The sequence below is a fragment of the Dromaius novaehollandiae genome, chromosome 4, assembly GCF_036370855.1.
Source record: "Dromaius novaehollandiae isolate bDroNov1 chromosome 4, bDroNov1.hap1, whole genome shotgun sequence".
NCBI lineage: Eukaryota > Metazoa > Chordata > Aves > Casuariiformes > Dromaiidae > Dromaius > Dromaius novaehollandiae.
This window is the reverse complement of record NC_088101.1, coordinates 74,723,436-74,743,659: the sequence shown is the minus strand read 5'-3', so window position 1 is coordinate 74,743,659 and position 20,224 is coordinate 74,723,436. Positions and strand designations below refer to the sequence as shown.

Genomic DNA, 20,224 nt, shown 5'->3' with positions numbered 1-20,224 from the left:
TCAGCTGTGATTTGTGAAGTTTATATAGACAATTTTAAGTGTCTTCAGTCTTCTCAGTCCAAATGATCTCGCTGTTTGAAATAAAAAGCTCTTTTTAGAACCCTTTCTCTGTTTAGGGTTTTCCAAATATATGTAATGGAGTACCTGAAAGAATATAATTCAACCTAATAAATCGTGTAGTTCCTGTAGGGGAAAAATCAATGCAATTTCACTGAAACTTTTGTTCAAGGGAAAAAACTCATCTTAATATCTGCTGAAGTATGTTTATATACCATTAATATTCAAGTGATTTTTGATTTCAGTTTTGTACTTGTGTATAACACTATTTCATATCGTAAGTGAAGACTTCTGAAATGCATTTTGAGAGTTAAGCTTTATCAGAGACTTTAGATTGTTCCAGTTCAGAACAAAATCAAATTTGAACTCACGGCCTTCCAAGATTAGTATTTGTGAGCCTTGCATAGCTCCCATTGTGTTTGTCTATCTATAATTCCCGAGTGTATTACTTTGTATTGTCATTGCACGAGTAAATTGGAATATCATGGAATAAAGGGTCCTCTTGAGGTCATCTGGTCCAACTTCCAGCTTGAAGTAGGGCTGACTTCAAAGTTGGATCAGGTTGCTCAGGGCCTCATCCAGTCAAATTTGAAAATCTCCAAAGATGGAGATTCCACAGTCTCTGTGGCAACCTGTCCCAGTGCTTAACAACTTTCACTATGAAATTTCTTTCCCTTTTATCTAAGTGGAATTTCTGTAACTTTTGACTGTTACTGTTTGCCCTTTGCTGTGGATCTCTGAGGAAGGTCTGCCTTTGTCATCCCTGTATCCCCCATTCAGATGGTTGAATCGGAATCTGCAATTCTGATCTGTCCCCCAGCCTTCCCTTGGGCTAGCTAGACAAAGCAGAGTTCCCTCACCCTTTCCTTGAATGTCCCATGCCCCAGCCCCATAATGATCCTACTGGTCGTTTGTCGGACTTGCTCCAGTTTGGCAATATCTCTTTTGTGTTGAGGACCCAAAAGTGGCCACTCCACTCCAGATGTGGTTTCACAAGTGCTTAATGAAAGGCTAAATCACTCCTCACAACTTTATCGGTACACTCTTCCTGATTTGCCCCAGTATCAAGTTAACACTCATGCTGCAATCTTGCTACTGATTCAGTGGTCAACTTGGCCTCCAGGAGATGCAAGTCTTTTTTTCTTTTTCTTTTTTTTTTTTTTTTTTTTTCCTGCAAAGCTGCTCCCCGGTCAGTTGGCTTCCACCCTGTTCTATTGCAGGAGGTGAAACCATCCTGGGTGCAGCACTTTGTATCTACCGTAGTTGAACTTCATGAGGTTCCTTTTGACCCATTCCTTCAGCTTGTCAAAGTCCCTCCAAATGGCAGCCTTGTCCTCCAGTGTATCAACTGCTTCCCCAAATTTGATATAATCTGCAAACTTGAGGAAACTGCATGCCATTTCTTCCTATGGGTAGTTGATGAAGCTGATAAATGCATTATTGTCTTCTATTTTTAAGGGGTAACACTTGGATAGTCAAATAAAAACTTTTACCTTCTGAGAGATTCAGCAATTTTCTTTTAATAAAACATGCAAAATGGTAGAAGCAAAAGTTTAACCCTTCATGAAAACTCAGTTACATGCTTTGCAGTGGTTGCATCAAACTACTTTCTGATAACATCTACTTTCCCCTGCCTTCATATCACCAGGGTTTCACCATTTTAAGACTGTTAATTTGTATCTTTAGCTCATATTCAAGGCGGGGAGATAGAACTTTTACAGAGATAAAAGATCTCTGTAATACAAGAGGCGAGCTGGCCATTCATAGGGTGATGTGTTCCTCTGCTGTCCGGAGACCTGAGAAGAAGGATGGTGCTTGAACTTTTTCACTTCACTTGTGCAGTGGCATACATGTATGAGTTTTGCTTTCTCTCCAAAGTCTTGTATTTTGAGACTGGAAAGCTGAGTCTTGAATCTTCCCAGTGTGCGCAGTCATGCGTGGTTGCGCAGAGAATGCTGCAGCACTGCTGCTTAGGAACTTCTCACCTAAATACATGTGTATGTCTTTCACACACAGCTGCTGATACTGAATTGTGGGCTGCTTCTCTGAATTTTGCCATCTGTTTGAGAAGCCTCTTTCAGTTCCGTTTGGAGGCTGAGCTAATCTCCTGCAAAGTCCCTTCTACCGTCTTCAGCATTTTAGTACTGCAAATAATACCTCGTCTGAGCATGCTGCAGATCTGTGTTTGTCCTCGCAGGAGCCAGCAGAGCAGCCTTCCACCAGGGCGTTCCCTTTTCTGAACCAGACGGGACTAGTGATTGCTCTTTGTTGTACAGGTTCAGCATTTTGCATTTATTCTTACTATTTTCTTAAGACTCTGTCACAATATGTAGGTCAGAAATCTGACTTTTTATACCTCTCTTTAAAAATATGTAATTCCTTATACCGTTTCAAAACCCCACGCAAATGGTGTATGGTGTGGCATCTGGACAAAAAACTCTTTATGTTTGGATTACTTAGTCTTTCTACCTTTTCCTCCTTTTGCGTACTTGTTTCTTATAGCTCTGTCAGTGACCATTTAAAGCTGGAATAATAGGTAATAGGAGAAATGCAGTAGTAGAGGTTGTAGTCAGTTGTAACAATGTAAGGTGCTTTTGAGAAAGATGCGTGAAACCTTCTGTTGCAGAGTTGTGGAATTGTCTGCCCATGTAGTGTTTCATGTAGTGTTTCTTGTATAATCGATCAAAACTTCTAATATACTTTACCCTTGAGATTTGACACACTTAAAAAAAAAAAAAAAAGGGGGGGGGGGAAGATATTGGAGGAAAATGTTGCATATGGAAGGAAGAAAGCTTAGCTCAAACATTAAGTATGTGTATATATAACCCTTGTTTCTTCACTGGGCTGGCTGGCAGGCAGGCAGCTTTTACCCCTCTTCCTCCTAAACTTTAGATTAAATAAGCAGCAAACATTTAAATAAAGAGGTGAGTGAATCTCATGCAGAGTGCTGTGCACAACACAGGAATATTTTGGTTCCTTGCTTTGAGTGGGCCTTCAGTATGGAATACTTTTTTGGCTGTTAGTGTCCCTTTGTAAGCTTAAAACATGTTAATTCCATTTAGTTCCCTCTTTAACTGTTTTAGCCTCTCCTTTCTGCTTTTTATTTTTTTTTTCCCATAGTAACTAGCAATTCCCCTGTCAAGATATCCCTATTTTCAGTGTCAACCATTTAGTATAAAGATGAATTCATTTTCTTCTGGAGAAGAGCACTGTAAAATTTTGTTCTGCAGTTGGCTAGGAGATAACTTTGATATGAATGGGTAAAGAGGAAGATCTTGGCAGTGCAGCAGCTGGCTTTTTCCACTTTGTAAACTGAGTATGTCATTGCCTTGATACATCTAGCTTTTAATTCCCTGGGAATTTCTCTTTCAACTTCGTGAGAGGCTAAAGTTCCCCTACAGGTCTCTGACTTTCTTGTGCTATAGCTATTGAAGTGAGGGATAATTGGCAAGGGGATACTTTTTCCGATGGTTGGCTTGGTTTTCTTTCATATTTGATAAATATTATTAAAACACCTATTTCTGCTCATTTCTCATGGCTGTTAGAAGGCTGTTAGATACCTGTTCTTAAGAAGCTGTAATTTTAACACAGGCAGAAATGCTAACTCTTCGTTGATATAATACAGGTAATTGCTGTGTTCAGCATCTAACATTTTACGGTACAAAATCCATTACCTAAGAAATGATACTTTAGAAAGCTGTAATTTTTACCAACTGCACAGGAGTTATTCATGCTATCCAAGGTGATTTCTCAGTGACTTGCTTCTGCAGCTGCTGGTGAATAACCTTGTTTTCTTTACAATCCTCTTTTGGAGGATATTTATATTACATGTCTTCTAAAAGCACCTTTACTGAAAACGAGTTCTAACCCTACCTTGCTCCACTGCCTTCCTATCACAGACCTTTTATATTGAATTGTACCTTGCTTGATTGTATAAAGAATTCTAAAATGCTTTAAATACAAGCAAAAATGAGTGTCAGATAGTTTGTGTCACCCTGTAGCATTGTGTAGCTGAAAAAAGAGATAAATTTGTTTTAAGCTGGGAAGAAGTCTGAGACCAAAACAGTCAGGTGGAAGGAATTTCTAGGTTGGTATATTTGTTTTAACATAGCATCTGTGAGCCCAAGACCTGGATTCATGGAATAGGATCTCATTGTACTAAATATTTTGGATGAAAAGATTGTCTCTACCATTTGGACCTCAGTGAGAGGTAACAAATGAATAGTGGTACATGGAGGAATACAAGAAAGCACTAGTGTAAGATCAGTACAGTCAGCTTTCAGTTACAATGCGTCGCTTATTTCAGTTGTGAATTAATTGTGCCACAGATGCAGAAACCTCCTCTAGGCGCCTGGTGCAGCAGGTCCTGCACCTTGCGGCGTGCACCATGAGGGGCTGAGGAACATAGTGGAAAGGCACCTACTTGCTCAGAATCAGATCATGAATCAGGTGAGAACTGATCCATCTGGGTTTACTAGCTTCAAGTCAGTGCTGCCCTTGCCGTATCTGCACTGCTTGATGTAGAGAAATTCCTGTCTCTCTGCCATGTGCTTCCCCATGCTTTAGGTTCTCAGGGATATGTTAACTTAGATATACTGTTAGATAACCAAAGAATAGACTATGATCTCAGCAGCTTATTACTGTTAAGTATTGACAGTCTTTTTAATGGTTTCCTTTTGCATTTTAGAGGTGTCAAGGAAAAGGAGAGATTTAAGAAGGGTTTGAGGAAGGTTGGTCAGGTAACCAGATGGGTATTTGTTTACAGTTCTGTCAAGCAAGAAGAGCAGTATGAGAGAAAGCATGAAAATGCTTGACCAAAAATATGATGAGTTGGTAATGAGGATTGGAAATGGAACCCTAGTAATAGATAAAGGATAAATGGATGGTGGCTAGGCTGCGAACATCCTTGAAAGTGAGAATGAATTATTTCTTTAATGTAATGAAAAGAAAATCAGTTTAGAGAATGAAGAAACAGTATTTTTGTGATTGAAAAGAGCATCACTAACAGCAGCCTTCTGAATGGATGCGAACAGGCAGGACTGCATTTGTTAAGGTCAGAAAGGAGAATGTTCCAATGACTGGAACATGATGCAAGAACATGGATGAAAAGTCTAGCTGTGTGTATGGGTTTTAAAGGTGATAGCAGAAAGCATTTTTATACATAATGAAATCAGACCTGTGAGAGAACAGAATTAAAGGTGATAACCTTTTTGTATCTGTAAGTGATGAGCACTTTGGGGATGGTTCTCTGGTGATATTAACAAAAAAAAAAAAAAAAAAAAAAAAAAAAAAAAAAGACATAAAGCAAGTAATGCTATTCATTTTAATGTGGCAAATTCTGCATCCTTTCTGGTGAATGAACACTGCAGTAATAGAATAAAGGGTTAAACACTTAAACTTGAGATGTCATGTGGGGAAGGGAAATAATTGTTACTTCACTTAATACCAATGTGTATACATATATATTATTAGACCAGAACAGTTATGGGAAAGCAAGTTTATATATGTGGGAAAAGTTGACCGGCTTTTAAACATACAACTTCTTAATCTTCTGAAGGGCTTTTGTACCTGAAAGCTTGGTGCTTGGTGGTTTTTTATTTTGTTTTGTTTTTGTTTTTGTTTTTTTTTTCCTTCAAGCTATGTCACTTAGTCTAATGAAATACATTGCTTCTGTTTCAGACCATGCTTCTCTGGGATCCATAGACCGTCATGGCTATGGCACTCTTACTGCTGCAACACGTATTTGATCAAAACAGTAACCAGCGGGGAACTAAGGTTAATCCACTTTGATTTCCATTTCCCTAATGGAAGATACTCTTCTCCTCAATAAAATAAATCCTATAGTACACAGTCTAATTGCATAAGGCCGTTTTGTTCTATGATGCCAACCTTTTTGCTTTGCGTGACCAAACCTGGCAAGACATCTCCAAGAAAAGAGTAGTCCTCCAGTGGTGCAGCAGTGGCATGGTGGTGGTGCGCGCGCTCCATACTGCAGTCAGAACGTACACTGAGTTAAGCTCAAGTCTTTTGAGAGTGGTTGACCTTTCTTCTCTGCTCTGTTTGCTTATGTTCAGTTTAAATATGTCACCTCTCTCCTTCCCCTAGTCTCCACCTTCTCTTGCTTTGCCTGCCTGCCCCTTGATCTGACATGCGACCCACGTGGAACCAAGGGATGCTGTGTCTCTGTTAAATTTTTCTCTTCCATTTCTTCCTCTCTGGTGTAGTTTGTAGTCTCTGTCAAGAAAGCAGGTGGCGAAGATGGATGTGTTTGCTTTATACTGTGCAAGTCAGAAGAAAAACAGTAAAGCTTTGGGTGAGGGGTTGGAGAAAGTTTAAGAAAAGTGAGGCATTGACTGAGTTGATTTAGTTACATTGGAGAAATGGAAGATGAAACTGTCTCCTTGAGGACAGGGGAATTGTATTGTGACCCTCAGCTTTGAAAACAGAATTTCAGGTAGATACATTATTGCTGCCAGTCTATTCACCTTTATTAATTTATATCAAATTAGTTGAGCAAAATTACTTAATAATTCCTCTTTCTGCTATTTTGTGCTGCTAATGAAACAAGCTGTTATTGCAGTGCTCTGTGTGTGTGTGTGTGTATGCTTGTGCACGCATGTCTTTCTATGAGTAAGAGATTCTCCAGTGTGTGCCTGTAATGTGAAATATAAGCCTTAAAACAAGAGTGCCTGCTCATTGCTATTATATTGCTGTTTCAATTCTTATCACTGTCCCAAAGTTTTTCTACTTAACCGAAACACGATTTTTTTTCCCCTGAAAATTTCACCATATGTAGTCTTTAAAGTAGAAAAAAGGTAGTAAAAAGCAGAGGGGAATTCTGACTTCTTTCTTGCCTTCTCCTACCACTCCCCTTCCCCCCGCCCCCCTAAGGCATGCTCTTTGGGGCGGGGGGGGGGTGGGCTTGTGTGCTTTGATCTGTGGAAGTGTACATGACTGGGGAGACATAGGCACGTTTCCACTGATCCCATCTATTTCAAAAGATGTCTTCTGCTGCAGATCCACAAGCAGCAGTCCAGGCTGCAATTGTGGCTTTCTTTTTCCTTCCAGCTTATACCCCTATGCCATTCCGTTGAACGTTTAAACTGCAAGAATATGAAAAATATGAAATTTAGTACAAATTGGGTATCTAAAATCAAGGCCACCTATGTAACCCTAGTTCTTCCTTGTTAAGTGTATGTATTGCAAGGCCAAATCCCGCTCTCAGTTACATGGGTGCTGTTCCATTTATTTCAGTATGAACACCTGTGTAATTGAAAGCCAAACTTTGCTCACAGTATTTAGTTACATGACCATATTTTTTCCCCCCAAAGGATCCCTGAGAGATCAGTGTGCATGACAGATAGCATGCAGTGAATGAGACAGCTGCTTAATTTTTGTCATTGCTGTTCAGTGCACAGTCTCTCTGCAGATTCTTCCATTAAGGAAAGCTGCATTCTTCTCCTGGAAGTCATTCTGGCATACTTGAAAGTCGCACAAATCTGAATTAATCTACTGGAAATTAATATACCGATTTACTGGATAAATAATTGAGACCCAGAGAACTCCCCAAATCAGGCAAGAAGTCTGCATCAGAACCAATAATTGTAACTTAAAAGTAGTCTAAACCAGTTTATTCCCTTCAAGTCTGTCATTTCTAGCTTGGATCATGACTGACTTGGTTTAGTCAGGCCATCTCCTACCGTTCAGATTCTTCACACGAGCTAAATTCAGAGGCTTTGTAGGCTGTGAAAAGAGTAAGTTTACGAAGAAACGAGCTGTTTCTGATCATGTGATTAAGCATCATGTCAAATCGGACTGCACAGATTAACTGTAAGTCAAAAGTGGGCTTTTGACTTTTCCTTCTTTTTTAAGTCCTTGATGTAAAAAAGCAGGAATTCTACAGGAACAGGGTTTTTTTTTTTAAAAAAAATCTACAATATGCATATGATTTAATAACTTCATGATTTTGTTAATTTTTTTTTCAAGTAAGACTGATTGCATGGGTTTATGCTGGTTGAGAAAATGATTCGGTAAGCTGAAGGAGCTACAGCACAGTTTCAATAAATATATTGTTAATGGTTAACGTTCTTGTTAAGAAATGTGTTTCTGCAGATTGTCACCTCCTCTAGCATTTGGAATAGTACCCGAGGGAATTTAACACTGATGTGAGGGACAAACTCGGAGAGCGCTGCGGTAGATCACTGCTAGCAGCATGCTTTATTTGGTGTTGAGATGTAGGAAGAGCACAGTTTGGTAACCACAGCTGGTGTTTAAGAACTATTTCTTCTGACCATTTATTCCAAGTCTCTGGGTGCATTTTCTTTTTTTCCTTCTGTTTTACAAAGACTAGTCCACATTTGAATCTTATAGCAAAGACACGTAAAATACTTAGGTATGTTTAGGAATTTAAATTGAAACATGTCTCTGTGTGTTAAAAAGGTCTGTGAAGAGATTCACCATGTGTGAAATTCCCTGATAAAGAGGGAGTCAGCATGGGGCTAATGTGTACTGCCGAAGCCTCAAAACAAAGCTTAGGTGGGTTTTAAATGATATATCTGTCTTGTGTTGTGTTTCTCCTCTGCAAAATAGTGAAGGGAGATTTTTCTTCTGCTCACAGAAGCGTGTACGTCCTCAGATAAGGGTATGATTTTAGTTGCTATATATTCTGTTTCAGTCTATGTTCAGATCTATTTTTGTTTGTGTCTTGAATTGAGATGTCGCTGAGCAAACTCTAATGATCAGGTGAAGGCTGAAACTTTTCCAAGGGGAGGGGAAAAGGCTTCAGAGGCTTCTAACTTCTTTTTAGCGACCACAGCTGGGCTGCTGATATACTTCTGAGAGAAACACAACTTTGTTTCTGCAAATTTGTGGGTATGCATGCTGCAAACACTTGGAGATGTTGTAGCAACTTCTTTCTTGCTTCATGTCTTTCCAGATGGATGAGATAAAAGGCAAAGACAGAGTGATTCTGGCTCTGGAAAAAGACCTTGGCGTCCAGGCAGGCCACACACAAAAGCTGCTGCTTCAGAAAGAGGCCTTGGACGAGCAGCTGGTCCAGGTGAAGGAGGCAGAACGGTACCACAGCAGCCCGAAGAGGGAGCTGCCAGCAGGCGTGGGGGACATCTCTGAGCTGATGGGAAGCCCGGTAAGAAAACTAATTTTTCTTCAAGTGTTCGCCATGTGGCCGTTGCTGCCTGTGTATTCACTTTGGTTTTGTGGTTACATTTCAAGTACTAGAAGGACTAATTCATGATAAATGGCCCTGTACTGCGTTGTGCAGTTTTGCTGATGATTTAGAAGCTCCTTGGACTTCAGGAATTTTAAAGACTGTTTTAAAATGTTTGCGTACAGGACTTGTAGAATTTACATCGTGAGATTCAGCCCTGAGCTTGCTTTTTTTTTTTATTATTAAAAAGGACTTTTCCTTGTTTGTCATTTATAAAAGAACATTAATGCCATCCATACAGTTATTTATTTTATAACTTGAGGAATTATTTCAAACAATGGCACATGCTTGAACTGGTACCAAACTGTACTTTTCAAGAAAAATGGTGCCATGTGATTTTAATCTATGTGCTATGCACTAGATTCATTCTGGTTGAGAGTGAGAAAGCTGGTGCAAAGTTACTAGTAATAAGTGAAATATTATTTATATCAAACTTTTTTTTTTTTAAAGTTGTTAAACCTTCATGTATGTTTGGCAAGGAGACACTTTTCATATAAGACATCATGTAGCTCTTTCACAGGATATTTCTGTTTAGTGTTTCAGTTAATTAAGATAAGTTTTCCAGTCTTTGATTTAAGAACCTATTTTAGATCCACACAATCCACCTTCTAAACCATGGTATTACATTTCTGAATATTAAAATGTTTTTAAAGATAATTTTATGTATTTGTATGTTTGTGATTTAAAGGAGCAGCATTTGGATGAACGAGATATGCGGAGATTTCAGTTAAAAATCGCTGAACTGAATGCTGTAATAAGGAAGCTGGAAGACAGAAATACTCTTTTAGCAGATGAAAGAAATGAGCTGGTAAATTAATTAGCAATAAAACAGATGGTGACTGGAAGGGCATCTTTATGGTAAAAGATTTAATGTTGGAAAGTCAGTGTTATAAATAATTTACAAATTAGTCCTGGTGGGCCACAATCAGTTACTCCTAAGGATAAAGAATTTTACTATAGAAATTCACTTTGTGATCATAAGAAGCATGGATGGAATCTCTCTTGTTCCAGAGAAATGTAACTGTATAAACTTGTTCTGGGGTCATCAAAAGAGATATCAAATTGACTAGTATCTTGCCTGCAGCACAGTGTAATGATGTTGTATAAGACATGCATAATCTCTGCACTTAATTTACTGTATTAATCTTTGAAATAGTGAAATTTGACATTAGTTTTGTGACATGCTTATGCTAACTAGGAGTTAAAAAGCTTTCTTGTGCTGGAGATGAAAAATCTGCCACCCCCTATCTCAAGGGGAATCTCTTAAGTAGGTGAAATTATCCTAGGAGAGTGATAGTAACTTACAGAAAGAAGGATATGACAAGAATTTTAAGAATGAATTTTATTAGCCTGCATAGCTACTTAATTGCTTCTACTGAGGTCAGTGGTAGAATTCCCATTGACTGAAATGGGAGATGAGTTCTAACAATGAGAATTTTTTAAACATCTCCTCTTATAATGCCCTACTTTGCAAAGGCTTATTCATTCTAATTAGATGGAATTTTTCCATCATGCAACCTATATATTTGATTCTAAAATAATGCTATTAGATACGGTGAAGGCAGAAGGGAAGGCATAGGTGCAATATTTCAGTTGTATAGATTGATGGAAGCATTCACATCTTCCTACTTGCTTTGTCAGATCTAGCCTTTCATTTTGAGATTGGAAGGCTTTGCTGTATGGTACAAAGACTTAATTTAGTTGTGACATCTTGAGCTGATAATCAAAAGAGATAGTTTTTGAAATTTTTTGTCCAAAAATTGTCTGAATTGTGATTAGTGAAGTTGATTGGACAGTACTAGAGTCAAATCAGGCAATCTGAGAACAAAATCATGTCTGTCTGTCTGTCTTTTTTATTTTTTTTATTTTATTTTTTATTTATTTTTTTTAAACTTTTCCTCTTTAATTTCCTGTTGTCTTAACTGGCCTTCTATATGACAAAATTGATTCCTCATTAATTATTTAAGTTTATTGGGGTAAGAGGAACATGCATTTTAGCTTGGATATAGTTAGCTATTTTTACTACTTCACATAGATACTGAGTGTCTTTTTCACTTTTACTGGTACTGTTGCTTTTCTCTACTCTGTACTCTCAAGAACATCTTCTTTTCTTTCAAGATTCCTTTGTATAAAGACAAGATAATTCAGCCTCCTAATCCTTTCTGTGGTTATGACGTAAGTCATTCAGTATATCCCTGAAGAATGCTAAAGTACTGTAACATCAATCCTTCAGTGTCCCTCCCAATGGAGGGCAGCCAGATGTTCTGGATGCTTGACTTGAAGGCATCAAAATATATTTTGGAAAAGATATGAAGGAAGTTTTGTCATTTTGGGAGACAGGTAGATAAAACCAATAATACCAGTATGCTTCTGTGATTAAGCGCTGTGAAAAATGATTTTCTTCTGAGAATGAAACAGAGAACCATCTACAGAGTGAAAATAGCTCAGGAAGAAGATTCTCTCTTCTCATTTCCAGTTAAAACTCAGTAAATTGGAAAATCTTTTGGGAAAAAAATAGCATGTTTATTTTATTTTATTCTTTTTCATTCAAAATAGCTCAAGCATTAATGAGATAGAGTGAAATATTGAATACCCACAAATGGGAGAAAGGGCAGTGATTTGCTTCACATAATTGTCTAACATCATAAAACCACAGGAACAAAATTGAGCAGCTTGAAAATGTCAGCAGAATGCTGAGATTGAATCTGTGCCCTCTGGCTAACTCTCTCATTGTTCTAATTACATATTAGGTTTAGTGTTTTGTTTTTTCTTTTTTAAGTATTGGAAGAACACTGTTCTTCTACGAGGAGATAGCTAAAAGGAAGAAAGGTGACTATCCTGTTCCCAGGAAGCATATCTACAACAAGATTAGTTTATCAAGAGGACACTTTCATAGATCATTATAAGTGTTTTGAAGAGCAAAATCCAGTGACCAGTTTGAGTATTTTTGAAGACTGTACAAAAACCCTGTGTCTGCTGGTTTGAACTCCTGTAGTTATTAGTTTAGCAGTAGTCTATATCAGATGCCATTTAATGGAAGAAGTAAACTTTCTGAATGATGGAAAAAGGCAAGGGAAAACCCATGTATTTCTTCTTTCAGGCCACTATGACCCACAGTACAGCTAAATTTGTTTCTTGCATTTGCAGCTGAAACGTTCTCGGGAGACAGAAAGTCAGCTGAAGCCTTTGGTAGAAAAAAATAAGAGGATGAGCAAAAAAAATGATGATATGTTGCAATGTATCCAGAGAATGGAAGAAAAAATAAAAAATCTGTCAAGGGAAAATGTAGAATTGGTAAGTAACTGTCTCTGAGGTCTCTTTATAAGAACACATTGCCCACAGTACCATTGAGCTGTAAGTGCTTGCAAGGCTCTTACTATATACATACATTTCAATATAGATGATACAGACTTTTCAGCGTGTGAGCTGTGGGGTGGTATCACTGTCAAATTCAGACAAATACAACTGTATCATATTCTAAATTCAGAGTGGCTTATCTTCTGTGTGTTTTGTGTTGTATCAGTTCACACTGATTAAGGAAAAGGATCACAGATAGAGAAAATGTATTTGGGGGTTATAAAAATATAGGACTAAAAACCAGCCTTAGTTAAATGCTGCTTTTCTGAATATAAGTCAAAACTCAATTTGAATACATGTGCCAAAGGCCCTACTACATTAGATCACTTAGTTCACTTGTCCACCAGTTTAGTATTGTCCCAGACTGTGTTCTCAAATTCTGTTTTAAAATATCTTCTGTGAGATAATGACATGAATGCATACAGATTTTATAATGTTAGGTTGGTGGAAAAGAGGCCTAATGTTGTGGTGGCACTGATGAATCTGAAGAATTCTTGATTAGCATATTGCATAGATGTACTGGTATTATGGCAAGTCATTTTAAAGCATTATTTGTGTTTAATAATTTTATTTTACTTTTTGTAGAAAGAGAAGTTATCTGCACAACCAGTGTTGAAGAGGCACACGTCTTTGAATGATCTTAGCAGCACACGAGAAGAACAAGAAATTGAATTCCTCAGGCTGCAAATCAAAGAACAGCAGCATGTTATTGACGATCTCACAGTGGTAATATTTCATATGTCTGGTAACAAGTGCGTGCACACACATCTATAGGCAAATTAAAGATTTGAGAGCAATATTTAACTTAAGTTGTAGTAGTGATATAGAAATAATTCTTCAGCAATTGAAAGGTTCTTGTTGTTTCAGTTGTAGTGAATGAGTTTCTTTGGCATCTGTATGGATATCTGCATTGTAAAATATTTCCCTATCGCATGCTGCTTGTGAAAAGAGGCGCATCAATCTATCCATATCCCTTACAAAATTGACTGTCCACAACTGAAAAGCTTGGAGGAAAAGACACAATCCCCATCTTGATGACTGAAACATGTTGGATGTAGACCCAACCACTCCCCTGATTAGAAGTTCTCCTCAAAGAAAAAAAAACATGCAGATTGGAATTCATTTCATCTAATTGTAAGCATCTCTTAGCTGGCAACACTACTGTCTTTATAGCAAATGGGGGGAAATATGCATTCTTGTGGTGTGGTTCATCTAACCAATGGTAGCAGTCTGGTTTAGGATTAGAAGAATTGCACAGCTGCTTCCCTCTGTTGACTGTGAAGACTACTTAAGATGATGGGCATAGTGTTTGCACTGTTGATCAGATGATCAGGAATCACTGTAGTTGCCAAAGAGGTGCCTAGTGGCATTTTGGACACTGTAGGGTACATCCTTCTGGTGCTGGCAGAAATGACATTGCATCTGTGGGAGAGCCATGCCCTTCTGGACCAGCATCTGAAACTAAGGCAGACTATTCTAGAGCGTTTTCAAGTGGCACTGCGTGCAAATTTTTAGACTGAATGCTACATAACAATGAAACTATTTTAAGATCATTCTGTCAAAAAACAAACAAACGAAAGATTAAGCTATTGGTTAGAACACTGAAGATAAAAATGGAAGATACAAAAATACAAAAAACCCAAAATGTATTATCATTCTTTCTGGAGCATTGTCTCTGTTCTTGGCAGTTACTTTGAGATTTTGACCCAGGATTTCTCTCTGTAATCAGTGCCAAAGATATATGTCTCTGTGCACTTTCCAGTGTTAGGGTATTACAGGGAGTAGGATATTACTCAGCTACTATCATATAAGGTCTGATTCACAGAACAATGCTTTACCTTCCAGGTACTACCGTACAAACAGGGACTATGACGTAACATTAAATTCCCAATATATGGCATATATAACCTCACTTCAGTGGTATGAAAGGAATCTTTTGAGGGCTTTTCTTTTACTGTCTCAGCCAGTAATCTGAGGAAATATGTTGTGTCCTAACTTAGGTCAACTTGTATATAGCCATGTTTAATCTGAAACTAAAAGAAACAAGCTTTTTAAAATGTGGTTTTGTTTTTTTGCTTTATTTCTTATGTAAAGATACTTTTTCATTGGCAGAAAAAGGTTAAAATGTTAAATGCTTGGCCTTTGATGTGAATGCAGCGAGACTCTTTGCACTTCCGTGGTGCTTCTTAACTCTCTTCTGACTCAAATCACATCTGTAGAGAATAAAAATATATCATAAATAAATAATGCCTACATGTCACAAACCTTATTAATACAGAAGTCATCAGCTTACCTACAGCTGAGACCAATGTGATGCACAGAAATAAGAATCAGCATTAGGCAATAGGTTTGTCTGAATTTTAGGTTTTTATTTGTATTTTTTTAGTTTGTAGGATATCCTTGGTGCCGTTGAGGCTGTATCAACTTCAGTTCTCCCACAACAGCACTTTCCTGGTCAGTTCTTGAAAGAAAAAACTGTCCAAATAAACTCAGGTGCTTGCAAAAGATGCTAATGATGCAGGAATTTGTTTTTACTTGACATTAATATTGTTCCAGTAGCTTAATGTTCTATTGACGCAGATAATAAATTAAGAAGTCTTCTTACAAGCAAGGTTAGGAAAAGGAAGGAATGGGAGATTTTGAAAGTGTTGTGCATTCTACATTGGAGGAAGAGGAAAGGAAAGAGCAAATGAGAAGACTAGCTAGTTTCCCCAATTTGGACATTTGCTTAGGATGCAGGAGAGCTAGGTTAAAGGAGGGACTGTGCTTTAACTAGGTCCCTGAGGAGGGATTTTGCTACACTGTCTAAAATTCCACTGTTTTGTATCACCTTTAGCTTATTGCATTCTATTCTTGTGCAACAAGAAATGTCTGCTCCATTCCAGCTTGGTAGTCAGTACCTTATTTTGAAAATGGCATGTATTAAAGATTGCTATGTAAACTATTGTGCTTTTCTGAGCTATTTTGTATTTTCAAAAAACCTCTTTTCTGGAACAACGTGCTGATAGAGATGAATTGCTTTATTGTAATTCCATGGGGAGCTCCTGATTTACTGAGTTTCTGAGCTGAATGTATAACAAATAGCTCTGAACTGAAAATTCCAGCAGGGTAAAGAATAACACCATGCAGTGAGCAGTAACTGCCAGAGAAGCAGTTGCAACTAGAAAATTTCTATCGTTCTTTTGAAAATAGAGGTGTTTCAAACAAAGATGCAGAGCTAACAAAAGAATCAGGAAAAAGACAGGGAGACAGATGACCTGTCTTTTCTTGCTTTTCTTTTCCTTTTCATTTCTTACCATCTGTAAACTTCTCTCCTCTCCGCTGTTGGAATTCAAGACAGTATTCTTGGGCTGATTGTTCATAAACCCTGCATTTTCCAGTTATAACACTCTAGTATTATGATATAATTGTGATCTTTTTCTAAGGCTGCATTAGAAAAGACAGACTAAATTGGATAAGTGTGATCTCAAACAGTCTACATTGCACTTGACCTACTAACTTAAACATAAGCGTGAGTTCACTGGATGTGAAAGTGACTTCGGATTTGAGACTTTTGCCCAAGAAGGAAGGATAAGTCGCATGTAACACCATATGTGCATATGCATAATCAAAGTATACCCAATATATTGCCTTACAATCAGTGAAGCTGGACATGGTTTTGGCTACCTGCCTGCTTCTTCAGACTGGATGGCCACTGGAGTGGGAACATTAACTCTGTTTCCATAGTGAGCTTCTCAGTAGAAGAAGCGAAAGAACTGGCAGAAATCTGTGCCCAATATTTAACAAAGCCTGTTCTTGCCAGCTTCCAACAAGTTTGTAAAGTATGTGTCTGAATGTTTGTTTGCTAAAGGGATATACTGCAGTATACCATGGTGTTATGCCAACATGGTGTTATTTCAAAGGATAAAAATGTTCTATTTGTATTAGTTTTACCTTAGGCTTTAAGAAAACTTTAATGATATTTCTTTGTGTTACGCATATCTAAATATATGTTTTAAAAGAAACCCAAACCAAAATGTTCCCTTTCCTTCTAGGAAAGGGAACGGTTGATACGGTCTAAAAAGCAGAAGAGGAAAAGCCTCAAACCTCCAAAGGTGAGTCAGTCTTTGGTTTCCATGCATTTTGATTGTTGTGAAAAGGGCTTTTTCAAATATTGCCTGAAATTAGAAGTGTACATAAATTAATGGTAACATTTCTTATCAGTCTTCCGTTGTGTCTACTGAGTGTTTATTAACATTTAGGACCTGCAAGTTTTGTACCGCACACAAAAGGTTTTTTTACTATCATTATTATTTTTAAACCTAATTACATTTTTAGCCATTGTGGCTTAAATATTCAAGTGACTTGAGGCCTAAATGATATAATGACTTGAAACAGTCCTTTAAAGTACTTGCACAAAGTTACTGCTTAATCATAACTGAAAACTTGAACTCACACTAGGGTATTGAAACATTCATTGTATATGATATATATGTAGTAAAGTGGATTCTAGCCACTTTGCTCTAGTAACTGTTTTGCTCTTAGAGTGTGAAGTACGAGAGAAAATTTAAAAGTTAGAAAAGGAACAGTTTTGTTTCAGAGTGGAGAGAATATTATCAAGTATATGGTAGCTTAAGGTACATTCTGTGCTGAATGGAAGTGACCCTTGCTGTGAATGTGTTTTGCCTTCTATACTCCTGATGACCTCCAGGTGGTGCTTTTTTATTACTTGGTGTTTCATAATATCTATATTCTGAAAGATTTATGCTTTTTCGTTCTCTTATTCAGTGGTGATATCTTCAACTGGTGCTTCTGATATGTCTTTGTAGTATGAGGAAATAAAAATTTTGAAGTAACAATGAATCTTGCATGTATTTTTCTTTTGCATAATGGAAGACTTAGAGGTCAAATCTATTTACAGTAAATATGAACCATTCTCTGGTATAGTGTACATGGAATTTTCTGTATTGTGGGTGGAGTTAAAAACAGGACTAATAAAGTATATGTGTTTGATCCTATGCCATAATTTTTATAGAAGTCATCTCTAATTACTAGCCCTCATCCTATTTTAAATTAATTGTTTAAGATGTTTTGCTGAATTAGAAAGTTCTTGATGAAAAGCAGCCAGTTAATCTTATTTTTCATAGGGTATGATAACTAGTGATGCTAATTTCCATAGGTTGAAAATTGCCATAATTATTCCTTTATGCCTTAAATTTTCTGTGTCCATAGAGCTTGAGCTGGCCAAGACTCTGTGCCCTTCCCCTCTGCCTACTTTTTCTTGAGGGAAGTGCTGCTTTTCTGATATTTTCTTCCTCCTTCCTCCATTCCTTGTTGACCAAAAAAAGAATTGAACAGCATGAGGGCTTTAGCAAATACCTGTGATTCCACTGAAAACTCTGTGGAGTTTCCATTTTCCATGTGACAAGAGTGCTACAGTTGGGGGACTTCTGCAGAGAATATTGCAAGAAATGTGCTTATGAGCAGCTGAGTTACTAGGGGTTTCCTTCTTATGGTATGATAGATGTGTCAGGAAGAAGCACAGTAGTGAGTAACGGACATAAGTCCTGCTAGTTATTCCATCCCATGACCCTTAGCCCATCAGTGACAATTGGCCATAGGAAATTTTATTTGGTTCTATCTCCTCAAAGGCAAAGCAGGACTATAAAACAAAAGTGAGGGAAAAAAGAGGGCAAGTTGAGAGTGGATTGGATTTTGTTTGCCTAAAAGTAATATATTACAGTCCTAGGAAAACTCATTTCATTGTGTGCATTGATGCTTGGATGCGTGACTAGTCTCATGGTATATATATCTATACCAGCTTTTAGTCACTTCCAAGTATCCACATGCCTGGAGCTGATTATATTCATGCTACCTATTGAGCAAGAGCTTGAGTTTTTGCTGGCCCTGCCGTAGAGCTTGACTCTGCTTACTTGCAGTTTGAGAGCATCCCGTAATTTTCCTGGTCAAAGAGACAGCAGGGAAATGTGAATTAATATTGCTGGCAGACAGAGGGCAAATAATCAACATAACATTAGTTAAATGAGAAGCTGCAGTAATTTGGACTGGTTCCTGATGGAGCTGGGTTGTAGGAATACAAAATTCGCCTTCTGACTTTTAAATACGGATCACCTTGTGCTTGGTACAAAAAGAGCAGTGGTAGGGACTTCTGAAGAAAATGCAGAGGGAGGAACAGCTAGACAGAAGGGATGAATTTGGGGAAGAAGAAGAAAAGTTTCTTATTGCCAGGACTAGTTGAAAATTAGATATATTTTATGTGTGTGTATATATATACGCACACATACACGTGTATATATACACATATATATTCCTAAATACTCTTACTCTTTAAGGAAGGAGAAATATATTTTTCCCTTGTTTTCTTGTTTTCACCTTTTTTCTCCTTGGTTTGTAACTCATGTTTGTAATTTCTTGGAACTTTTCTAAATATCCTCCCTCCCACACACCCACACACTTTTTGGTAAAATGTTTTCTCTTGTGAGGGAGAGAAGAACCTTTTAATGTATTTCTAAATAAAGTGAGGAAGCATCACAGATGAGAAATCTTAAGTCAAACTGGTCCACTCCCCCCCCCCAAGTCATCAATAATAAATGTGCAAATGTCCTAATAACTACTACTGTATAAAACTGTAGGGATTCTCGTGTATGTGCAGTGTTGATTGGAACTGAACACTGTCAGTGTCTTGGGGCTTTTTTTTTTTTTTTTTTTTTTTTTTTTTTTTTTTTTTTAAAAAAGACGGTTGATGTGCAGGCTGGTTTCCTTCCAAGTGGTCCTGTATCGTCCTTTAGGCCCTAATGTGGAGACAGGACCTCAGCCTTCTTTACAGATGAGGCAGAAGGAAAGTCAAAAAGAGCAAGACTAAAGAAGTAGGGAAGCCATGACAGTGAAACAGAGCACTTAGGACACACAGGACACTTTCCTCTTGTCTCCTCTGCAGGTCCAGCATAGGGAGGTGTTTTGAATATTGGAACAGATACTTAATGGAAAGCAGTAGGGCTGACTGGTTCTTTGAATGTATCATGCTCAGTGTCAAATTATGCTTTCAAAAGAAAATGACTTTCTTGAGCATACTTTGTGTTTTTATTGATTGTAGAGGATCATATTCTTCCACTGTTGTTTATAGTCACAGACTGACTGCTAGAATCCAGGTTGCTTGTGTTATGTGTGATTTGGGTTATGATGAGTATCAGAGTTTGAGATGAAGGCAGAAGTTGTAGTTTGAAGGAAACTATGCAGAGTCTTCTGTTATTATATACCGGTATAAAACCATGTGACTAAAGTTTGCAGATTTTTGTCTTACAGTTAATTGTTATTTTTCAGTCCCTGAAGTAAGAAACATCATACCATCTTTTTTCCCCGTGTTCTGTAAGGGCACCACCAAATAATCATATAATTGTGATAGATGTATTTTAACATATGTTCATCCTAAGTTTTGATACATTTGTTTTTCTTTTTAATACTTCCTACAACCAAACTAATTTACAATTGTTGCTGTTACACTGTTACATACAAATGGTGTGGCTCGAATGAAATGCAAAATCCACTTGGCAGCTACGTTGAGAAGACATAATATGTCGTATAAAA

The 20,224-nt window shown here is 37.6% G+C and overlaps 1 protein-coding gene across 1 annotated transcript in view; it reads left to right on the top strand.

Moving 5' to 3' along the window:
- The window catches only part of JAKMIP1 (janus kinase and microtubule interacting protein 1), a 131,962-nt gene that overhangs the window by 54,126 nt on the left and 57,612 nt on the right, over positions 1-20,224 (top strand). Inside the window, exons 5-9 of the mRNA XM_026122004.2 lie at positions 8,993-9,202; positions 9,972-10,091; positions 12,431-12,577; positions 13,226-13,366; positions 16,675-16,734. Coding sequence (XP_025977789.1) covers positions 8,993-9,202; positions 9,972-10,091; positions 12,431-12,577; positions 13,226-13,366; positions 16,675-16,734 — 678 coding nt within the window. The remainder of the gene's footprint in view (positions 1-8,992; positions 9,203-9,971; positions 10,092-12,430; positions 12,578-13,225; positions 13,367-16,674; positions 16,735-20,224) is intronic.